The 23,970-nt window shown below is 44.8% G+C and overlaps 2 protein-coding genes across 3 annotated transcripts; both read left to right on the top strand.

Moving 5' to 3' along the window:
- The first annotated feature begins 14,066 nt into the window (after window positions 1-14,066).
- LOC125508695 (SAM50-like protein SPAC17C9.06) lies at window positions 14,067-17,040 on the top strand. Its single transcript, XM_048673466.1, has 4 exons — window positions 14,067-14,594; window positions 15,328-15,810; window positions 16,097-16,609; window positions 16,735-17,040. Exons 1-4 carry the CDS (start codon window positions 14,124-14,126, stop codon window positions 16,813-16,815), a joined length of 1,548 nt encoding a protein of 515 aa, XP_048529423.1. The 5' UTR covers window positions 14,067-14,123; the 3' UTR covers window positions 16,816-17,040.
- Window positions 17,041-17,187: 147 nt separating this feature from the next.
- LOC125508696 (transcription factor LUX-like) lies at window positions 17,188-22,323 on the top strand. Of its 2 annotated transcripts, none has more exons than XM_048673468.1 (5): window positions 17,188-21,026; window positions 21,126-21,202; window positions 21,351-21,387; window positions 21,478-21,541; window positions 21,666-22,323. In XM_048673468.1, the coding sequence occupies exons 1-5, from the start codon at window positions 20,792-20,794 to the stop codon at window positions 22,225-22,227; spliced, it is 975 nt and encodes a 324-aa protein (XP_048529425.1). In that variant the 5' UTR covers window positions 17,188-20,791; the 3' UTR covers window positions 22,228-22,323. The 2 variants fall into 2 exon arrangements, with proteins under 2 accessions (XP_048529425.1, XP_048529424.1); XM_048673467.1 differs by having other exon boundaries at window positions 21,472-21,541.
- Window positions 22,324-23,970: the final 1,647 nt, after the last annotated feature.

The raw sequence follows: 23,970 nt of genomic DNA, 5'->3' as shown, positions 1-23,970 counted from the left end.
TGATTGTAGAAACGATCAAGAGGGTTGTTGCTGATCAAAAGAGGAGTTGTGGGTATGCTCCACATATTCAGGAGCTCATAAATTCTAAGATGGGCACAGGAATTTATTTGCTAGACAAGGAGCATCTACATTACGTCCTGAATTTTAAGACAACACTGTTGTGATGAATGAGGAGGAACCATCATCAGCTCAAGTCCAGGAGAAGAGAGCCAAGGCAAAGGCTGAGAAAGCTGCCAAGATGCCCAGTGCTGAAGAAGCATCTCAAGTTTTCCTGAAGAGCAAGCAAGATCAATTAGGCTATCTGATTCAAGCTACACTGAGGATTGAGAAGGGCTTGCCCACCCTGACTCAGAATCAGGAGAGCATGGAGAGGATTGTGGAGACAAAATTCTATGATCTTGATCTGAAGGTGACTGGGATTCAGACTGCAGTTGAGCAGTTTCAGGAGGAAGCCGAGGAGAGGAAAGGAAAGGCAACTATTGATGCTTTTCAGCGTGTGCCACGAGGTCCATGGTCTGCTGCAGTGCCAGTTTCAGATGCTAGAACTACAGTGTCAGCACCAGCAGCTACAACTCCAGTGCCACCTCCAGCACCGACTCCACCTCCATCAATTCCAACTACATCATCGGAAGCCTTCGTCCTTGGAGTTCTCTCTACACCACCTCCCGAAGACTAAGCCTGAGAGACGTATAGCACTATGCATTTTTGAACTTTTTGGTAACTTGTTGCCAAAGGGGGAGAAATATGTATAGATCATAGGCTTCGAGAGAGAGTGTATTGGTTTTTATCTCTCTTGCTTTTGGTTGAACTTCTTGTTTTTTGTGAGATACTTTATGTCCTTATGTCCTTGTGAGATACTTATGTGATCATCTGGTTGATCATATGCTACCTTAATGCTTGGTTGAATGATGCTATCTTTTATATCTCATATATGATCATTCACTTGCTTGGTGATGAGTGCATGCTTTTAATTTCTATCATTTTGAGTGCTCCACCAAGATGTATGTGACATGGAAGAGTAACCCATGAACCTAATCGATTGTGCATTTGCATTCAAAAGAAAATTTTAAATAATGCACAAATTTAGGGCGATCTCTTTCTTATCACATACTTCTCAAAGCGACGATGTATTTCAATCTTATTATCATTTGTCGAAGCTTTGATCTATATATTGTCATCAATTACCAAAAAGGGGGAGAATGAAAGTGCAACTATCCCTGGGTGGTTTTGGTAATTCCTAACAACATATAGCTCATTGAGCTAATGCCATTTCAAGATAAATATTTCAGGAAAGCTCAATGATTGTCATGGCATGGATTAGAAAGTGGACCCCTCAAAATGCTAAGGACAAAAGATTGGCTCAAGCTCAAAGCTCAAGACTCTACATTTTATTTTTAGTGATCCAAGATCACATTGAGTCCATAGGAAAAGCCAATACTATTAAAAGGGGATGAGGTGTTGCTTAATGAGTTACTTGCTCAAAATGCTTAGTGATATGCTCCAAAAACCCTCAACTACTTTCTCACATCCACATATGTCCCAAACAAAAAGTCAAACTCGGCCCCATCGAAATCTTCTATCCGGCGCCACCGAGTTCACTTGACATAGCCACTGTCACAAACCCTAGTCACTTCGATCTCACCGATAGGGATCTCGGTCTCACCGTTCGCAAACTCTCTGTTTCCCTTCGTAACGTTTCGGTCTAACCGAGATGAGCGATCGGTCCCATCGAGATTGCAATGCAAACTCCCTGTTTCCCCTTCATAACGTTTCGGTCTAACCGAGATGAGCGAATCAGTCCCACCGAGTTTGCCTGACCAACTCTCTGTTTATCCATTACCAAAATCGGTCCCACCAAGTTTGTGTAATCGGTCTCACCGAGATTACGTTATGCCCTAACCCTAATGGAATCATTCCAACCGAGTTGACATGTCGGTCCCACCGAAAATCCTAACGTTCACATTTTGAACTGAATCAGTCTGACTGAGTTTTATAATTCGGTCCCACCGAGTTTGGTGATTTGTGTGTAACGGTTAGAATTTGTGTGGAGGCTATATATACCCCTCCACCCACTCTTCATTAAATAAGAGAGCCATCAGAATATGCATACACTTTCAACACACATTTTCTGAGAGAGAACCACCTACACTTGTGTTGAGATCAAGATATTCCATTCCAACCACATAAATCTTGATCTCTTGCCTTTCCCAAGTTGCTTTCCACTCAAATCAACTTTCTACCAAATCCTATCCTATGAGAGAGAGCTGAGTGTTGGGGAGACTATCATTTGAAACACAAGAGCAAGGAGTTCATCATCAACACACCATCTATTACCTTTTGGAGAGTGGTGTCTCCTAGATTGGTTAGGTGTCACTTGGGAGCCTCCGTCAAGATTGTGGAGTTGAATCAAGGAGTTTGTACGACAAGAAGATCGCCTACTTCATGAAGATCTACCCTAGTGAGGCAAGTCCTTCGTGGGCGATGGCCATGGTGGGATAGACAAGGTTCCTTCTTCATGGACCCTTCGTGGGTGGAGCCCTCCGTGGACTCGCGGAACCATTACCCTTCGTGGGTTGAAGTCTCCATCAACGTGGATGTACGATAGCACCACCTATCGGAACCACGCCAAAAATCTCCGTGTCTACATTGCGTTTGCTCCCTCCAAACTCCTTCCTTTACCTTCATATGCAATTGTTTTACATTCCGCTACTATACTTTTAGAATTGCATGTGTAGGTTGTTTACTTGATTTGTGCTAAGTTGCTAAAATCTGCCAAGACTTAAAATTGGGAAAAGGCTAGATTTTTATTTGGTCAAGTAGTCTAATCACCCCCCCCTCTAGACATACTTTCGATCCTACAGCTCAGTAACTGGCATGAATGTCCTTCCTGGAACTTGAACTCGAATCACCCAACGCTCCTCTTTTGGTAAAGTGGCGGTGTAGGTCCCGGTGAAGCTTGGTATTCTAATGTTCGGGTACTTAGTGACTTCCTTCAGGTGTCGTCCAAAAGGTGTATCTTCATCCGGTTGGGCAAACTTGTTCCTGGGGTCTGCCATCTATAGAGTGGAAAATGGAGAGGAGTCAGAAATGAGTAGAGAAGAGTGACCTATGGCTTATCTTAGTGGTCGTGTCCTACAATCAGCGTGTGCTCTGATACCATCTTGTAGCGATCCGATGTCAAACGGTCAAATCTCTATGCATAAGTGTCATCCCTGGATCGGTAATGCTGACACACACAGTACTTTGAAGGATTTATAACAGAGTAGCAATCACACACTTATTACATCGATAGTCTCAAGAGAGAACTTAATAAAAAATTGGCTTAAAGCCATCTAAATAAGATAACAGCGGAAGGCTTGGAAGATAAAGTGAGTCCATCAACTCCAAGGGCATAGCTGAGTGCACGACAACGACCTAGCGCACCTTACTCTTCGTCTGAAAAGTCTGCAACATAATACTTTGCAGCCCGAAAACGGGTCAGCACATGGAATATGCTGGCAATATAACACTGTAGAGCAATGAACAGGTAAAAGCTATAACTATATGCATATTTGGCTGGTGGAGGCTCTACGGTTATAATGTTTTTGCGAAAAGCCAATTTTTCCCTACAACAAAGGAATATATTTTGTTTAACTATCATGGTAGTTGATAAACATTGAGAAGGTTCCTCCAACTCAATCCCAATTTAAGTAGTATTAATAACCCAACAAATTAATTTAGAGTGATGAGATCAACATGATAATCCAAGAACCAGATACTCAAGATGTCCATAACCGGGGACACGGCTAACCATGATTAGTTTATACACTCTGCAGAGGTTTGCACACTTTTCCTCACCAGACTCGATCTCCTTCGTTAGTTTTCTCGCACTACAAGGTGTTTGAGAAATGGATGACCGAGACACAGTCTTTCAAAAGCATTAACTCTTTACTCTGGGTAGACAGTTACACCTACTTTCCCCTACATCTGCTAGCATACCACTGAAAGAGGTCACGCAACATACTCAACTATGCCAGAGCCCATAATGGCTTGTGGCTGCACACAGAAGTTTCTAGCATGAATAATCTTATGATCCCTTTGATCACACGGGTACTCTAGGATATCCTAGGACAACACTGGATTCTCCAGGTGCCTGCAACCAATCCACCCAGATGTGTATTTAAGTAGCCACCTTAATTTAACCATTAATTAACATCTCTCATATCTGTCATGGATCACTCAAACCAAACCACGTCTACGAGCATAGCATAGCAGTATAAGCATAAGGTAGAAGTAACTCCCAGGGTTTGATAATAAAAGGGCAATAGGTTCTACCTCAGCATCTACTTCCCAATACCCACATGTTAAGAGATCCTACTCATGCAATGTTTGAGGATTGGAACTAATGCATAAAAAATGGGTGATAAAGGGATATGATCAAAGTGTTACTTGCCTTGCTGACGATCTGCCAACCCTAGAGACTCGTAGTACCATGTTTTGCCCTCCGGAAACTCTATCACAACCAAACAGTAGCATACATAAGCAATCAAGCAAAGATGCAACGGTAAAACTCAGATATGAAAGTCCAAACTGAAAGTTCAACTAAAGAGCTTTGATTTGCAAAAGGAATCAATCGAATCGGAGCTACGGAACTGAAACTACGATCAAAAGAACTTCAAATTCAAATCTGCTTGAAACCAAATTTTAAATTGTCAAAATCATGTACACGTTGATTAACTAGAAAGAGGGCTTCGAGATGAAGATTTTGGCGTTGGTTTCACTGGATTTGGACGAACGGTTGAAAAGTTGCGAGGGTTTGAAGATCAAGGGCTAATCTGCAGTAAAAGTAATCGTGGATAGGTCCCTGGCGAAAATAAAACAGAAAAAGAAAAATCTATCGGACGAACGTCCACTAACAGAGGCAAACGAACGAATTCGTTCGTTATAAGAACTAAACGAACGAACGTTCGCGGAAAAGATCTAAACCGAGAAAAACTGATCTAACCAGCGGAAAACCGAGAAAACCAATCAAGATCTAGGATTTACCAAAATAAACCGACGAGAACAGGGAAAAACCTGACAGTGGCGGATCCGAACGACGGCGGCTTCTGGCGAGGCGGCAGCGGCGGCAGGCGGCGGCGGCAGCAGGCGGTGCGGGGCAGCGGCGGCGGCGACGCTGGTGGCGGGCTGTGGGTAGCGGGGCGGGACGAGGTGGAGAGGGGTGGCGGCGAGCGGCTTATAAAGGCCTCGAGGGGGGGCTCCTTGGGCAAAGGGGCGCGGCGACGAAGTCCGAGCCGGACTCCTCGCGGAGTCCGCCGGCGGCACGACGCGGGCGGCGCGGAGGCAGTGGCGCGAGCGGGCCGGCTGGGCTTCGGCCCAGTTCGGTCCGGGAGTTTTTTTAAAATAAAATTCCGCCGAAGAAAGTCCTAAATAAATAAAAAATCAAAAAAATGCCAAAAACAATTTTTGCCGTCTAAATTAATATTTAGAACAAAGTAAACATTTTTCTGGCCTAAAAATGCAATTTTGAAAAATTGCATTTTTTTAATTCAAATAAAATAGCAGAAAAATCCAAATAAAATATTTATTTAATTTTAACATTTTTCCTCCAATATTTTCCTTTATTTTGGAGAAGTCCTTTTTATCTCCTCTCTTTTATTTCTATATTGAAAATATTTCGGAGAGAAAATATTAAAACAAAAGTGACTCTCTTTCCAAATTTGAGAAAAATTCAAATATAAAAATAGTGAAATCCCCAACTCTCTCCGTGGGTCCTTGAGTTGCTTAGGATCTCTCGGATCGCAAACGAGATGCAAATAAAATATGATATGCATACGATGACCTATGTATAACATTTCAAGATGTTACATATTTTCCACTGTAACGATGCATTGAAGGCGAAGATTCATGCACTCATGCAAGAGATAACCCTGGCTATCCACATACATCACTTTCAGCTATGGTTCAGTTGGATTCTTCTGAAGCACTATCAGTTCTATCAAATAATGCATGGGTTTGTTCCACACATGGGCATTTAGTTCAAGAATTTAGAGTTGATGTGTAATAGGGAGTTTTGTCCACAGAAGATTCAGCGTAGTCAGAATAAAGTTGCAGATCGGTTGGTCAACTATAGCCGGTCCAAATTTACCACTGATGTTGGTTCCACCTTGTATTGGGGATTTGTGGCCTCTTGACTGTGACACTACTGCAATGCAATAAAACTCCCTTTACCCCGCCACGCACAAAAAAACATACTCCCTCCGTTCCTAAATATAAGCCTTTTTAGACATTTCAAATGGATTACAACATACAGATGTATGTAGACATACTTTAGAGTGTAGATTCACTCATTTTGCCCCGTATGTAGTCACTTGTTTTTTTTGCGGGGAAATTCAGAGAGCTTTATTGAGTAAACGCATTCTTGGAACAATCAGCCAAGAGGCTAGACACCAAGAAGCTAGGAGTCTCGTCAAGCCAACTATCGGTCACATTAAGTGTGCATGCACGCTTAGCACACAAGTGAGCCGGTAAATTGGCTGACCTGTTTACATGTTGAATAGCAAAAGAGAAAAAATGAGTACTAAGCTCTCCAATCTCTAAAAGTAAAGGAGCCACAATTGAACGAGAATTGTGACGAGTGTTCCAGAGTGTCACCAACTCCAAGCAATCGACTTCCATTATCACATGCGAGAATCCATGAAGAGAAGCGAAACGAACACCATCTCGCAAAGAAAGTCCCTCCATGATCAAGGGATCCGAAATCCCCACATATGGCTTGCACCAGGCACCTATAAGAGTCGTAGGAGCTCGAGCAATGCCTCCCGCGCCTCCCCTGCCATCCGCCAGGTTGAGAGCTCCATCGGTTGTGATTTTCACAAACCCATCATCAGGAGGCCGCCACCCATACCCAGGCAAGACCAGCGTATCCTTGCGCGGTAAGTGAAGAAGTGCAATGGCCTCCTTTGTAGCTCGGATTGTCACTATAGGGTCTCGACCTTCTTCCCCGTGCTTGATATGATTCCTGGAATGCCAGATAGACCACATAATGGTGGTGATCTTTGCACGGTCATCATCCGTAAAGCGCGGGTCACATAAAATGTCGCGAGCCCACGAGTCCGGGTGTAGCCGTGGAAGACGAAGCCCGAACCATGGACACGCCTCCTCCCAGAAGCGCTTAGCATGCGAGCAATGTATCAAGGCATGCTTTAGATCCTCATCCATAACAAGACAAACTTTGCATCTGCGAATATCTGCAATGTGTCTATAATTGAGAGTAGCTTCATCTGGAAGAATCCCACGAAGAACTCTCCACCAAAAAACTCTAACTTTTGGGATAACATTCAATTTCCACAAGGCTTTCCACATCTGTTGTTCATCATTGGAGGTACCGGTAGCCGTCCCTTCATCTAGAGCCAAACGCTCGTTCTGAGTCACAAGAGCACGGTACGCCGACTTCACAGTGTAGTTGCTTGATCTTTCGAATGCCCAAGCAAGGTAATCATCCCCCCCTTGCCGAAGAGGAATATTAAGAATGGCTCAGCATCCGGGGCAAAGAAATTCTCCCGGACCACCTCATGCTTCCAAGTCTAGTTTGATGTATCGATGAGATCTGCCACCCTTTGGATAGCATTGTTCGCTCGTCTTGAGATAGGTGACATAGATATAGTACCTGGAATCCATTTGTCATTCCAAACATCAATAGCAGCGCCATCTCCAACACGGGAGATCAAGCCGGTTTGAAGGGCTTCTCTTCCTGCTATAATAGCTTTCCAAGTGGCCGAAGCCGACTTGGGTAAGGCTGCATGCATAAAATCCGTGTCTAGGAAATACCGTCCCTTCAATACACTTGCACAAAGGGAGTTAGGGTTCGTGAGAAAACTGTAACACCCCGGATGTAACTTTCCCTATTTGTACTCCAACTCTTGCCGTTTCCGGCGTTAAGTTATATTTATTTCTCGGGTTCGGGTCTTTGTCTCCGTGTGTTGTTTTCTTTTTCATGCATCTCATATCATGTCATCATGTGCATTGCATTTGCATACGTGTTCATCTCATGCATCCGAGCTTTTTCCCCGTTGTCCGTTTTGCATTCCGGCGCTTCTTTCTCCTCCGGTGGTCATTTTCTAGCTTTCTTTCGTGTTTGGGAATTAAACATTTCCGGATTGGACCGAGACTTGCCAAGCGGCCTTGGTTTACTGCCGGTAGACCGCCTGTCAAGTTCCGTATCATTTGGACTTCGTTTGATACTCCAACGGTTAACCGAGGGACCGAAAAGGCCTCATGTGTGTTGCAGCCCAAGGCCCCTCCATTTTGGCCCAAAACCCACCAAACTCTGGTCCATGTCCTAGAGCGTTCGATCACGATCGCGTGGCCGAAAACCGCACCTCATTTGGACTCTCCTAGCTCCCTCTATGCCTATATATACACCCCTCCATTTTCGGATCTCTCCCTCTCCCCGAAACCCTAAAATTCTCTCTCGCCGCCGCCGGACATGTCCGCGCCAGGCCGGACAACGTCCAGATCGCACCCGCCGCCGCCCGCAGCCACTCGCGGGGCGCCACTTGCCAGCCGGCCGCCGCGGCCCGCCCGGCCCGCGTAGAGCCCCCGCGGCCCAGAGGAGGAGCGCCGCCCGCCGCCCTTCTCCTCCCCGAGCCGGACCGCCGCCGCCGCCTCCCTCTTAGCCGGCCGCCGCCCCGGGTCGCCGCGGTGCCCGCCGCCCACGTCGCCGACTCCGGCGGCCGACACCGATGCCGCCACGTCCAAGCCCGCCGGGACACCGCCGCCCGCCGCCTCCTCGTTGCTTCGGCGAGCCCCGCCTCCTCCCCGACGCCGGCGCCGTCCAGCCGGTCCGGCGACCTCGCCCCGCCGTCCGTTTCTTCTCCGGCGACGGTCGTCATCGGGAATCGCGCCGCCACTACAGTGTTCCGGCCCGGATCTCAGATCTGATTTTTTCCTAACCCTAGGTCGTTTTTTCACTAAGTCCCAGAATTTTTAGCTCATATGCTCTTGTTCAAGGCCCTGTAACTTTGCTTCCGTAGCTCCGATTCATACATATAGTATATCAAAATGTTCGCCTCGACGAGTACAACATTTCATTTCATTGCATCATTTTCATTTGAGCTCATCTTAATGCCCAAAATGCTGTTAGAAGGAGGCTTCGTGAGTTAATTGTCAGATCTGCTAGTTCATCTTAGACTTTTGTCATTTTTGCCATGATTATTGTGTGCATGCTATGCCTGTGAGTCCTTCATATGTTTTGTTAAGCATTTTGTCTTCTTTCCAGATGTGCAACTCATGCATTTTTAGGATGTGTGTGGTGACTTGTGCAAGCTTGCAAAGTGAGGCACCCGGGAAATCTGTTTTCAGAGACTTAGTAGTTTTCACTAAGTCTGGGATTATTTAGTTCGTGATGCCATATGTTCAGCTTGTTTCCTAGTGATCCGTGCCTCTTTTGAGGATGATCAGTAAAGGAGTTTTGTTAATCATGTTATGCTCTATCCATCCATGTCTTTGTTTGCAATTATGGGATACCCTAGCTTGAGTCAATCGAGCTCTACTTTTGCTTCGTTGTGAATCTGAGCAGATCGTCAACTCATTTGCGATTTTGCCGATGCTATTGTAGTTGATCCGTGCATGCCATGCCATTGATCTTGCCATGTCTAGCTAGTATTTTGTGCCTTTTAATGGATGTATGCTTGCCTTGCCATGACTTGCACCGTAGTGAGTGCATCGAGCTCGTTTACATGCCTTCGTGAGTTATATTTCAGCATGTCTCAGTTTTCACCAAGTCTGAAAACTGATTGTGTTTTAGCTATGTTCGTGTGCCCGTTAGTATATTTTGTGATCCCTTTTGGCCTCAGGTCACTTTGGGACTTTTGTTAAGCTTGTTGAGTATTCCATGCCATGTTCTTACTTGTCTTAATCAGGTCATGTATCATGTTGTTTTGCTGCTCCGAAGAGGGCTTCGTGATCTGAAATTTCAGACTAGTGTTAATTTCACTAAGTCTGGAATCTGTTTTGCATTTGCGTTTTTGCCATGCTTGTTTGGACCTCATAATGGATGAATTGGCCGTGGCTCAGTGTTAGTCTTTTGTTAAGCATCTTGTGTGCATCCCTGCCATGTATTTTGTTGTCATGTTTGGTGGCTGTAGCATGTTCATTTCGTTGCATTTAGATGCCTACTTGCTGTAAATCGTAGACCGGTGTCATTCTTAAATCGCTTGCCATTTCCAAACCGTAACTCCGATTCCAATGATCTTTATATCGTTTTCAAGCGATTTCATCCCCTCTATCCAGTGGCACACTTGGTTTTCCAAGTTGAGGCCAGGTTCATGCATTTCCTGTCATATCTTGCATTTTGCATCCCGCATCGCATCCCGCATAGCATATCATCATTTCATCATATTGCTTGGTCTTGCACGTGGTTGATTGTATCCTTGTTGCTTGTTTGTCTTGTTGGGTAGATCCGGGAGACGAGTTCACTACCGAGGAGCCCGTTGAGTTTGCTTGTGAGGATCCAGTCAACTCTGACAACAATGCAGGCAAGATGATCATACCCTCGAAATCACTATTATGTTTGCTATGCTAGTTTTCTCGCTCTTGCTATGCCAATGCTACGATGCCTACCTTTTGCTTGTCAGCCTCCCAATTGCCATGTCAAACCTCTAACCCACCTTGTCCTAGCAAACCGTTGATTGGCTATGTTACCGCTTTGCTCAGCCCCTCTTATAGCGTTGCTAGTTGCAGGTGAAGATTGGAGGCCGTTCCTTGTTGGAACATCATTTATTTACTTGTTGGGGATATCATTATATTGCCATGTTATCTTAATGCATCTATATACTTGGTAAAGGGTGGAAGGCTCGGCCTCTCGCCTAGTGTTTTGTTCCACTCTTGCCGCCCTAGTTTCCGTCATATCGGTGTTATGTTCCCGGATTTTGCGTTCCTTACGCGGTTGGGTTATAATGGGAACCCCTTGATATTTCGCCTTGATTAAATCTTGTCCAGCAATGCCCAACCTTGATTTTACCATTCGCCACCTAGCCTTTTCTTTCCCTTGGGTTCTGCAGACTCAAGGGTCATCTTATTTACACCCCCGGGCCAGTGCTCCTCTGAGTGTTGGTCCACCTGTCAGCTGCCGGTGGCCACTAGGGGCAACCCTGGGCTGGCCTACCCGTACCTAAGACAATCTGAGTGGGCCCTGAGAAAGAGATATGTGCAGCTCCTATCGGGATTTGTCGGCACATTCGGGCGGTGTTGCTGGTCTTGTTTTAACCTGTCGAAGTGTCTTGAGTTACCGAGATACCGAGTGTGATCGGAACGTCTTGGGAGGAGGTCTATTCCTTCGTTGACCGTGAGAGCTTGTCATGGGCTAAGTTGGGACCCCCCTGCAGGGATTGAACTTTCGAAAGCTGTGCCGCGGTTATGGGCAGATGGAAATTTGTTAATGTCCGGTTGTAGATAACTTGAACCCTAATTAATTAAAATGAATCAACTGAGTGTGTTACCGTGATGGCCTCTTCTCGGCGGAGTCCGGGAAGTGGACACGGTGTTGGAGTAATGTTTGCGCAGGTTGCCTTCTAGCTTCTCGCTCGCGCTTTGCCTCCTCTTCTCGCTCGCGCTTTGCCTCCTCTTCTCGCTCTCTTTTGCGAATAAGATAGCCACCATATATGCTAGTCGCTTGCTGCAGCTCCACACATAATTGCCTTACCCTTCCTATAAGCTTAAATAGTCTTGATCATGAGGGTGCGAGATTGCTGAGTCCCTGTGGCTCACAGATACTATAACTCTAGATGCAGGTCCAGGAGATTCCGCTCCAGGTGACGAGTACGAGCTCAAGTGGGAGTTCGACGAGGACTCTCAGCGTTATTACGTTTCCTTTCCCGATGATCAGTAATGGTGCCTAGTTGGGGTTTGATTCAGGGCCTTGTCGCATGTTGGGTTTTCTTCTATTTTTGGCGCCGTAGTCGGGCCATGAGTGTTTGTATGATGGATGTTATTTATGTACTCTGATGTGACGTGGCGAGTGTAAGCCAACTATGTATCTCCCCTTTTATTATATATATTACATGGGATGTTGTGATGATTTCCTAACTTGCGACATTGCTTTCAATGCGGCTATGTCTCTAAGTCGTGCCTCGACACGTGGGAGCTATAGCCGCATCGAGGGCGTTACAAAAACGCCATCCATGTTTCCCCAACATGGCAAGATTGAATAAATGTGGGTCTCTGAAACCCATCCCGCCTTTGCACTTGGGCGTTGCAAGCTCCTTCCAAGACACCCAATGCAATGATCTTTTGTCAAGAGAACTACTCTAGAAATATTAAGCCATAGGAGCCGTCAAACTCTTACAAACTTTTTTGGTTAACAGAAAAGTACTCATTGGATAGGTTGGAATTGATTGAACCACTGATTTCAACAAGGTCTCACGACCTGCACAAGCGAGTAATTTTTCCGACCATCCCTGCATTCTAGCCCTGGCTCTCTCACTGATGTGATCAAATGTCCCACTCGTAATCCGGTCGACAGCAGTAGGGAGACCCAAATACTTCTCATTAAACGCCTCAACCTGGATGTTCAAGGTTGTCTTCAAAAGTTGCCTCAGATCTGTGGGAGTATTTGAACTGAAGTATATGGCACTTTTTTCCTTATTGATACTCTGACCCGAGGCCTCCTCATAAATCCTCAATATGTCATTTAGCCGAAGAGCACTCGGATTGCTTGCATTAATGAAGATGAGACTATCATCTGCAAAAAGCAAATGGGTAACCCACGGTGATCTATAGCTCACCCGTAGTCCCCTATCGATGGTTCCTCCATTGTAGTGTTTCAACAATGAGGAAAGGCCTTCGGCACACAAAAGAAAAAAATATGGTGACACCGGATCTCCTTGCCGAAAACCTCTGGTGGATGTGAAGTAAGGAAGTAGTTCCCCGTTGATTCGTACAGAGAAACGGACAGAGGAAACACACTTCATTATTAGTCTGACAAAGCCCATATTGAAACCCAAACGTACCAATATAGCCTCTAGATAATGCCACTCAACACGGTCGTAAGCTTTCATCATATCAAGCTTAACCGCGCAAGAGAAGTTATTTCCCTTTTTTCTCCTCTTCATTGTATGGATACTTTCGTAAGCCACAAGTACATTGTCTGTAATAAGACGTCCGGGAACGAAAGCACTTTGTTCCTCACTGATTATCAAATCCATCAAGCTTCGTAGCCGGTTCGTTATAGCCTTAGCTGCAATCTTGTAAAGCACCGGGCACAAGACAATGGGGCGATATTGTGTGATCGATTGGGGGTGACATACCTTAGGTATCAGTGTTATCGACGTGTCATTTAGTCCCGTCGGTAGTTCCCTTCCATTAAGAAAGTCCAAAACTGCCAAGGTCACCTCGTTACCTAGCAAATCCCAGTGACGCTGGTAAAACCCTGCAGTAAAACCGTCTACTCCAGGAGCTTTGGAGGGCGCCATCTGAAACAGCGCGACCCTGACCTCCTCTGCCGTGTAGGGTTTATTCAACTCATCGTTCATGGCCGGGGTGACTCTCTCTGGTACATGCGATAATAGAAAACTGGAGTCTCCCCAACCCTGGGAGCGATACAAATTCTGATAAAAGTTTTGTACCTTCTCCTTGTCGTCATTTTCAGAAGCACAAGTAGATCCATCGGCACGCCTCAAACCTGAGATCCTATTCATTCGTTTGCGCTGGGCTGCTTGAGCTTGAAAGTAGGAAGTGTTTCGGTCACCATCCCGAAGCCATGGAACACGGGACCGTTGTCGAAGCCAGATTTCTTCCTGATGCAAGGCCTCCTTTAGTTTCTTGACAACAGCTTTCTCCTCCTCCGTCGGACCGGTGCCAATGAACCGGCAACGAAGACGATCCAGTTGCTTCTGCAATTGCCTGACAGAACGTGTCAGACTGCCAAACTCCTAAAAGACTTATATTTAGGAACGGAGGGAGTACATCAGAATGCAAATACCCATGATTATGTTTTTCATTTTTTTGCAACTTGTTAGAGAAAGAGGCAAAAAAAAAAAGGGAATGCGAATCAATCCAGGTTGGAGTTAAACATTTTTGTCCTTTGCTTCAGGTAGTTGACAGGCGTGTGAGTGCTCCCCTAGCTTTGTTCTCCCTCTCCTCCAATGGCCACCACCGCATCCAAGTACCCCCAACACTACGACGACGATGAGGATGACGACGATGAATTCGAGGACGACGACGACGATGACGAGCCCTCCCGCCCGCTGCCCGCCGGCAGCGCGGAGGATCGCCTCGAGGCCGTTCTTCGCCGGCTCACGGCGGACGAGGTCCGGATCCGGGTGCACGACGTCGCGATCCGGGGCTGCGCCCGCACGCGCCGGGCCGCCGCGGAGGCAGCGGTGGGACAGGACCTCGCGCGCGCCGCTACCGTGCCGGAGCTCCTGCGTGCCGCTGCAGCGGCCGGCGAGCGGCTCCGTCGCCTCGGCGCCTTCGAATCCGTCTCCATCACCCTAGACACCGCGCCACCGGGGGTCCCTGCGGACGCGAGAGGCGGCGCCGTCGTCGTCCTTGTCGACGTCACGGAGGCTCGGGGCCGCGCTGCCGGCGGGCTCGGCGTATTCGCCAACACGGAGGTCCACACCGATCTCAATGAAAATGTCTTCCTTCTGTTGAACTGGGCTGACTTGCACGATTGATTGATTTATTAACATCAGACCAATACAACCTTAATTCAATTTAGGGACGAGAGTCTAATATAGCCAGTTGAGGCATTCAGCTAAAACATTAGAGAATGGAGCACTTGAAACTGATTTGTATCTAGCTTCTTTTTTTCCACAACGACTAGATGATGCTTTCCCTTGGTATGTAGCCTTTATCTAGAAGGTATATGCAATGCCTGGGGTGATGGATAGGAATGAGACAAGTTGAGGTGTATGTGTAAATGTGTTTTGTTTCAAAAGAATGGAGCATGCAGTTCTTGCATTTACTTTGGAAAAACGAGAAATTGTTCTTACTTAGCAAAGGATTGCGTCGACCTGCTACATGCACTTTGTAGTGTCACACTGTAGTTTTGCTAACATTTCCTAGTTTTTCTACACACAAATTATAGGTTCCTTTTAATGATTTCCTGTTCTGGCCCTTCGTGTGGAAGCCGTGTTTATGTTAGTACAGCCATGGCCCACTGCATAACTGGGTGTAGGTTTGTGTGGGTCCGGGGTGGGGGTTGTGTTAATCATGCAAGGGTATTTCTAACGATTTCTTCTAGTAGGGAGTAGGATGCCATGGTGGTTATTATCAGCTGTACTATTCCAATGCATCCTTGAAGTTACTCATCCATTAATTTCTCCCCCTTCAAATCTCTTGCAGACTAGATCATGCTCAGTTGAAGGTTCACTGAGGTTCAAGAATCTATTTGGATACTGTGAGACCTGGGATGCATCTGGTCTTCTTGGTTTAGATCAGACAATGGAGCTCAGTGTTGGAGCCTTAATACCGAGAATTGGACCAATACCCACTCCACTGATGGCTCGAGTGTCATTTCTCTCTGAGGACTGGTTAAAGTCCTCGCTCAGAGAACACCTGATGGGGGTTTCTGTTGGGTTGCTCTCCACGATGAACCATAACCTTGCTTACAATCTCTCATGGAAAACTATAATTGACCCAGCGCGGTTGTCCTCCAGTTCCATAAGGGACCAGTTAGAGCATAGCCTATTATCCTCTATCAAATATACATACAAAATTGACCAGAGAGACTCAAGCATAAGACCTACACGTGGATATGCTTTTCTTTCATCTTCTCAAGTCGGAGGTCTTGCCCCAGACAGCAAAAACACGCGTTTTGTTAGACAGGTATGTCGAAAATCTTTATGTTTGTAGTCATACTTTGTACTCCATTTCAGGATGTAGATTTTTTGTCCTTCCTTTTCAATATTCTCTCCTGCTTGACAAAATCAGCAACTTTGACTTTGAATGGAATAGTCTCCATCGTTATTTTCTAGAATATAATGTGGTATACATTAGGGAAAATATTATCTTTAGCAACTGAACCTATTCAAACAGAAACATCTAGAAGTAGCAGAAAACATACATTTTCATTTGTCATTAGCTTAACTCATTTTTATTCACCCTGCATTAGGAATTTGATCTTCGGGTAGCTATGCCACTGGGTGTGTGGAATGGTGCTCTGAATGCCGGAGTGGCTGCAGGGTTCATCCATCCATTGGCCACAGGATCAGCAGTCTCTATCTCATCACTTCGAGAACGCTTTTACTTGGGCGGCAATAAGTCTCTTGTTTGCCGCTTGGGTGGACCATCATCACTATTGGGCTTCAAGTCAAGGGGGCTAGGACCAACAGACTCACAAGCCTGTGCCCCCAAGAATTCTGAAAATGCTGCTCCCAGTTCTCCTGAGCTAGATGCACTGGGAGGTGACATAGCAGTCACAGCCTTTGCTGATCTTTCATTTGATCTACCTCTGAAGCCACTCAGGGAGTTTGGGATTCATGGCCATGCATTTGTCTCAGCTGGGAACCATGCTAAGTTCACAGAGCGTGATATCAGAAGATTTTCTGTTACCGAGTTCCTAAAAACGTTCAGGAGTTCTGCAGGATTTGGTGTGGTTGTGCCAACCAGATTGTTTCGCATAGAGGTTTGTACTTGGCATCCCTCATCTGCATCATTGAAGTAACTGGTGAATTACATTATTTTGTCAATGATACACAGTATAACATATTAGTTTTTTGTACTGAAAAAGTGTTTTCCTTTTTTTTCCAGATGAACTACTGCCACATCCTAAAACAGTTTGATAATGACAGGGCGAAGACAGGCATACAGTTCAACTTCTCTTCGCCCTAATTTATTTTGCTACACCTTTCTATAAAGATGAATATTTGTATTAATTTTTCTTAATATGACCCCACTTGTCATTTTTTTCCCAAGAATTTGCAAGCCTCTCTAGAAATTCACAAACTGTAGGTGACGATGAATTCTTGTCCTGGCTTGTTGATTAATTGTTGTGGCCTGTAAAGTCTCGAATCTGAATGAAAATAAGAGATAGAGGGATTCAGTTTTCAATGCTTATCAACATGCTTCTGGAAGTGAGAGAAATAGTGATGTGTACGGAGAAAGATTGTACAGTGCATTGTGTAAATATTTTCCTGGAATCATGTTTTGGAAATTCTTATGAATTGACTGCTGGCTATCTTACCGTTGTGATTGTGTAGGTAGAAATAGACATCTAGTATGATCTTGGTCATCTTGCCATGTAAAACATTAGCCGATTTTCCTTTTTGGTGTAGAGTAGAGGAGAAACACAGGTCATTTTCAGCTGTTACGGAACAACTTTATTGCTGATCTCAGACGGAAGAACATATACATGTGTATCCAGACGGAACAGCAGATTCAGATTTCTAAGAGGACGGCGACATCTCTACCCAGGTGCTACGTACATCTCTCTTTTTCTGCAGTTGCAGGTAAGGCAGCTGCCACCCTGTTTGACATAATATGCCACGGGTTTGGTGAACCTAGACATTGCTGATTATGTTTGGCGTACTGTTGATCGAATTCTCCTTTTTGTCATAGTCAGCACCTGCACCCTTAACTAATTTCTTATTGCTACCATATATATTATTTCTTTGTGGAGATTCGCGTACAGTTTCTGTTTCAGTCTACCTCTTCTAAGCTTCCTGTTTCTTTGCAATATCAGCCTGCATGAAACAGATAAAATTATGATTCTGTTTGATGATCTAATTAATTACAAAGTAAATTGGACAGATTAAGTAAATGCACTATTATTGCAGCTAGGACGATTAGCTGTCCAAGTTAGCTGGTCTTTGAAACTGGCATGATGACGAAAAAAGAGGATTCTTCAATGTAGATCGAAAAGGCTAGTTCCGATTTGCTTTGAAAAGAATTTAGCATGGAATGGAATTAAGGATTCGCTTTGTACCATGCAAGTGTCAATAATGACAATAATGCAAAACGGAAAATTGGACATGCTTTGTTATGTCGTTCATTCATATAAAGCTATATTGTCATTCTCTCTGGAAAAAAGCACACAGCTCTATATGCTCTACACGTGCATGTTTGCTGAGATTTTCTCCTTTCATTTTCTTTCTTGAAATGATGTCGTCTGGTAGTCAATAAGTTTTGTTTACTTAGAGATCGAAATGCATAAAATATATGAGAAAATTTAAAGGAGTTTAATCAAGGAGCACCAGGACACCTATTGGACTACCTGTACTATTTGCACTGCCAAGTAGTTGTATATCTGCCGGAGATGTCACTTTATAAAATCTTGTTGGGGAAAAATGAAAAAAAAAAGAGTCAAAAAGAAGAATTTAATTGTGTACAAGTACCCAAAAGGTAAAAGTACTATGGGCTTATTGAAAATCATTCAACAAAAAGTTTGATTAAGGTGTCCAATGCATGTCAGGGTTACTACTAGATGTACACAGCATTGCCCTTTCATTATGCTTATAATACAGTACATCTGGAGTGTGTATGTGCACTTGGTTTGATTTGTGCCCACAGGACTTGGGGAAAATTGTTACTCTGGTGCCAGATGCAAATACACTAATTTCTTCAAACCACGGCACTTTGTCAGGGTTGTTTGTGAATGTTACATTCAAACTTCATTTAAAAAATACGGCAATGCTAAAATTCCGATGTATGATTTTTAAGCATGGCAAATCAAACATTTTTTGACAAAATATGTTGTTGCGAGGATAGCAATTTTCTTTAGCGAGCAAGCAATTCCTTACAAAAAACTGAACATGGCAAGGATTTGTCATGCTTGCTAAAAGAATTTGCCATCCTCGCGACAACATAATTTGCCATCTCGGACGTTTGATTTGGCATGCTTAAAAATCCGGCATTCAATTTGTAGCGAAATCCAAAAAATAAGAAAAGTTGGTGATTATTGCCAACTACTTCCTTCGTCCCATAATATAAAAGCGTTTTTTACACTACACTAGTGTCAAAAACTCTCTTATATTATGGGACGGAGGGAGTAGCAGTATGTATGTCCAAGCTGCAGCAGGGAAAGATGAGATGTGGATGTTTACGTGCATGGCATCGCCTGTAGTTCTCTAGTTGGTCAATTGGAGAACCCACCTATCTAGCTTTATATAGAGCTCCTTGTTCTCTGGTCCATGTTATATTATTGCCTAAGGCTAGCCATAGTGGGGGTAACTTACGTAGTAACTTAACACACTCCAAGATAATTTTGCTTATGTGGCAAGTATTTAATGAGGAGAGAGGTGTTTGGAGTAACATAATATGTTACTGTAACATAGCGCTTCCCGAGGTAAAATGGGTCTATAAGGTAATAAATGAAACAATCTATAACACTACTACTAAGATATTTTGCACTATAGAGATAGTAACTTAGACTAGTGTCATAAGTTACTCCCCATTATGACCAGACTAAACAAAGTTGATATGAAAGGCTATATTCTTACAAGTGCTTTGGCTATTTCCTACTAGTATAGCTTCCTAGTAGTGACCAAACTGCATGCAGTACATGTACTGCTGGTCCAATATATATGATGATGCCAACTACATCCATGGGTCATGGTGTAGGCGTACGTTCAACCTCAAAAGGCATGTAGCTTCCCTTTTTGTTTGTTTGATTGAAAGGTCTCTCCTCTCCAACCTTAGTTAGTTGTACGTCCTATTCCAGTTCTGAAATGTATGTCTTCATTGGATGAGAGGTCAAGCTTTTGGAAGTTTGACTACCAGGATCTGCCGAATCGCATCGATAAATCCTCTCTTTGAAAATAATACCGCATTAGACTCGTCTCGCAAAATCCTTCTGGGCTAAGCAAATTTTGTTGCTTATCAAAACGTACCGCAGGGGTCAGAGATTATAGCCAAGCCTTGCATTTTAAGGACATACATGCAAAACTCAGAAAGCGATCGACATACATTTCTAAATACAGGGAAACAAGAGTACATGTGCTTCATCAATTCTTCTCAGAACATGGTGTACAGCTGACATTGTTACTCAGCTGAACATGGTGTACACGTATAGATCAGTATCAGGTTTGATGGACACATGTACGCCAAAGATAGCAGCGAGTGCATGCATGGAAACCCATGGGCATGCACTCGCACGTACACATATGTGCAGTGACTTTGTTGGACATGCTAGAAGTTTGTTAGTCTTGGCTCTTGGGGGTACTTGTCTCCTCCTCTCATTTTCGCACCTACTGGCTAGCTGGAGACCGCAGAAAGCTACAGGCCAAAATGCAAGTTAGGAGCCCAAGACTTTGGACAGTACTTAACTTTAATCACTAGCCTCTTAGCCGTGCCTCCTTTTTTCTCAAGGAATCATTGTCCCCTCTCCTCTCCTTGGCTAGCAGCTAGCATCAGTGATCGACCAGCACGGCAGCACGTACTGGTTAGTTTTCCTTTTTCCCTTTTCCGATCGACAGGAGCCGGCAGTACTGGCCGGTACTGTAAAGTTTTTGGGCGGTTATAAGTGCATCTTTCACCCTCTCCAGATCGACCTATCTGCTATGTATCTATCTGCCCTTGCAGATGTAAACATGCTTCCTTCCAAGGGCCAGCCACCCGCATAAATATGAGTGAGATCATCATCGACTGCTTGCTATATCGTCTCGCACACGCCAGCTTGAATTCCCATATGCATCTCGACGAACCTTTCTAGATAGATAGGCAGATAGAACTGAGCCGTGACCTCACCCTTAATTTGGCTCCTCTCTCTTTCTCCACACCACTGATCACTATTGACGAGATGGAGGCAGCGGCACCAAGGTCCTCGTCAACTAGCTACTAGATCGTCCGGTCGTCCGTTGATCGATCTCCCATGGAGGCGAGCAAGGGAGGCGACGGGAGCTCGGGCGCCTCGGCGAGCAACGATGACAGCACGGTGGAGGAGGAGGGAGCGGGCCGTGAAGAGCAGGAGGACGCCTGCAGGGGGAACTCTTTGTCGTCGTCGTCGGTGCGCCCCTACGTCCGCTCCAAGAACCCGCGCCTCCGCTGGACGCCGGAGCTCCACCACTGCTTCGTCCGCGCCATTCACAGGCTCGGCGGCCAAGACCGTAAGGCCTCCTCGTTCAGTTTCCATCATCTTATTCCTAGCTAGCCATACCCCTCGTCCATGTTAACTCCATGTTTTGTGTGTGTATATATATATATAGGTGCAACTCCGAAGCTCGTTCTTCAGTTGATGAACGTCAGAGGGCTTAGCATAGGCCATGTCAAGAGCCACCTCCAGGTTCACGTTAATCAATTTCATTAAAACATCCATGTGCAACTTAGGTTTTCTTTCTTTTCTGATGATGATCTTTCCCTGCCCCCTTTGTTTATCAGTTAATTAACATTTGTGTCCTCTTGCATGATGTTGTAAATTCAATCATCTTCAGATGTATAGGAGCAAGAAGATCGATGACTCAGGCCAGGGTATGTTGTGTGAGTAAAAATGAGTGATTTTCCTTTCCTTGCTTTGGTGTGTTCTGATCGATTTGATAGAATTGATTTTTCCAGTCATAGGTCATCTCCCCTTGCCCCATGCCTTCCATCATCGCCAGAGTGGTGCGGGCACCATGTTGTCAAGGTAGTTGGATCCATTAATTTGGTCTACACACCTTCAATCTGTTGCGTGGTTAGCAAATCATTCAAGTAAGCAGTCCTTAGCTAGCATGTCGATCCGGCTGATGTCCCTGGTAATTATGAACTAGGTTTGGTGCTGCTGCATGGCCTCCATGGAGAAGCTTCCATGAACCATATTGGGCCCATGGTCGCCCCTTTCTTGCAACTGGATCGAGGACCTACAACTCTTTAGAAGCTGAAGCCGAGGCGGCTTTCCTTCGGTCCCGAGCTCAACATGTAGCTCGAGCTGCATCTAGCAATCCGGGACTGATGATGCAGTCAGGCTGTCCATCTCGGAACGATCATCATACCATGAACCACCAGCATAAACGATTGCTGCAACCGACAGTGTGCAACGCTGATGATATCCATATTTCTCTTGATCTTGATCTCGATCTCTCGCTCGGTCTCCCCGTGCCGAGGAGGGAGGCGAAGCGGAAGAGATCGGGCTGCGGCTGGGTGAAAGAAGGCCCTGATGAGAATGGAGCCGATGAAGAACAAGTGGATGAGACCAGCAGTGCCACTATGCTATCTCTGTCCTTGTTCTCTCCTGGGGATGCTCCTCGGAAGATGAGTAGCACTAGTGCTAGTGATCGTGCAGTAGATGAGCATGCTACAAGGAGGGCAAGTACTCTTGATCTCACCATATGATCTACACAATGTGGTGATATCTCGTGGTACTTATCCATGCATACATATGTTATATATTATGTAGAGCGAACATATATACCTATGTTTTACCATACATATTATGTTATCTTCTAATTAATGTTTGTTGGTTTATAGGTCCATCTAAATTAATGAAGATATGTCCTCAGGAAAAAAGTCGTATGTTATTACGCTGCCTTTTTGGAAGATTTTTCGTTACATTTTAGATCTAACAGTTAGTTTGAAAAGCTAAACAAAATCGTCCTAACCTAGGGGGAGGATCCACCGTCGATGCACAAGGATTACCCCGCGCCTCCGCACTACCGCTACTTTCAGCCTTTGCCACGTTGGTGGTGGTGGTTTTTTTTTTTTTGGGGGGGGGGGGGGGGGGGCGTAATGCCCAAGTCTCCCTCCCAGCCGGATCCTCACGTGTGACCGTGGTTAGAATATAGGTAACATGTATTTACATAACGTCGTAGGCCAGTATGTATACACATACAGGTGCAACAATGAGTTTAGAGAGATAACACCCCCCACCCCCACCACACAGAAAGGAAGCATCATTACCAATATGCAATTATGCACGGTGATCTCATGCTTCACCATGTATAGTATATATAACAAGACAAAAGTGATTGTACTGATATAAATACAAAAAAATTCAAGCAGCCACCATAGCCAAGTCACCTATGTTGTCAAGAGAGCCATAACTCACAACTCATCCTCCCACTCGAACATGAAACTGTAATTTATTTTGTCGTCTTCCAGACAATTAGATAACCACCAATTAAAATACAGTAAGCAGAAAATGACCGATGACTCGAAGGATCGTTAGCCCAAGTAGCATATGAATAAGCCTAAAGTTGTAATGAACTGGAGTATGGGTAGAAAAGACGATGAGAGAGAGAGAGAGGGAGAGAGAGAGAGAGAGTTCCACGAAGATATCGTAGAATGCGAAGGAGGTGGCTGTAGTGAACCTAATTGGGGGCAGAGGTGTAATGTAGACAAGGTAAAAAAATCCAGACTAGTGATAGCAACATAGACAAGACTTCCGACAAAATGACGATAGCTCGCCAGATCTGACAAATTTCATAAGCCTAGAGGTGGAGAACAAGCTCCATTGAAGTCTCAACAATGCACTCATCAATAAGATCGGCACAAGCAAGAAGATTCTAAATGTAATTAGTAGTGATCGTGGTTAGAATATAGGTAACCTGTATTCACATAACGTCGTAGGCCAGTATATATACATATACAGGTGCAACAATGAGTTTAGAGAGGTAACCCCCCCCCCCCACACACACACACAAAAAGGAAGCATCATCATCAATATGCAATTATGCATGGTGATGTCATGCTTCACCATGTATAGTATAACAAGACAAAAGTGATTGTACTGATATAAATACAAAAAAATTCAAGCAGCCACCATAGCCAAGTCACCTATGTTGTCAAGAGAGCCATAACTCACAACTCATCCTCCCACTCGAACGTGAAACTGTAATTTATTTGCCATCTTCCAGACAATTAGATAATCACCAAGTAAAACACAGTAAGCCGAAAATGACCGATGATTTGAACTTTTGAAGGATCGGTAGCCCAAGTAGCATCTGAATAAGCCTAAAGTTGTAATGAACTGGAGCATGGATAGAAAAGATGATGAGAGAGAGAGTACCTAATTGGGGGCAAAGGTGTAATGTGGACAAGGTAAAGTATATCTAGACTAGTGATAGCAACATAGACAAG

Source organism: Triticum urartu, chromosome 5 (assembly GCF_003073215.2).
Source record: "Triticum urartu cultivar G1812 chromosome 5, Tu2.1, whole genome shotgun sequence".
Classification (NCBI taxonomy): domain Eukaryota; kingdom Viridiplantae; phylum Streptophyta; class Magnoliopsida; order Poales; family Poaceae; genus Triticum; species Triticum urartu.
Note: the sequence above shows the minus strand (reverse complement) of the source record. Positions and strands in the feature narration are given on the sequence as shown.

What these genes read in the sequence shown, in the direction of transcription:
- LOC125508695 (XM_048673466.1), top strand. Translation starts at nt 14,124, where the DNA reads ATGGCCACCACCGCATCCAAGTACCCCCAACACTACGACGACGATGAG. An exon ending in ACACGCGTTTTGTTAGACAG is followed by an intron (nt 15,811 to 16,096) that starts GTATGTCGAAAA and finishes ACCCTGCATTAG; the next exon opens with GAATTTGATCTTCGGGTAGC. An exon ending in CCAGATTGTTTCGCATAGAG is followed by an intron (nt 16,610 to 16,734) that starts GTTTGTACTTGG and finishes TTTTTTTTCCAG; the next exon opens with ATGAACTACTGCCACATCCT.
- LOC125508696 (XM_048673467.1), top strand. Translation starts at nt 20,792, where the DNA reads ATGGAGGCGAGCAAGGGAGGCGACGGGAGCTCGGGCGCCTCGGCGAGC. An exon ending in CAGGCTCGGCGGCCAAGACC is followed by an intron (nt 21,027 to 21,125) that starts GTAAGGCCTCCT and finishes ATATATATATAG; the next exon opens with GTGCAACTCCGAAGCTCGTT. An exon ending in GATCGATGACTCAGGCCAGG is followed by an intron (nt 21,388 to 21,471) that starts GTATGTTGTGTG and finishes TGATTTTTCCAG; the next exon opens with TCATAGGTCATCTCCCCTTG.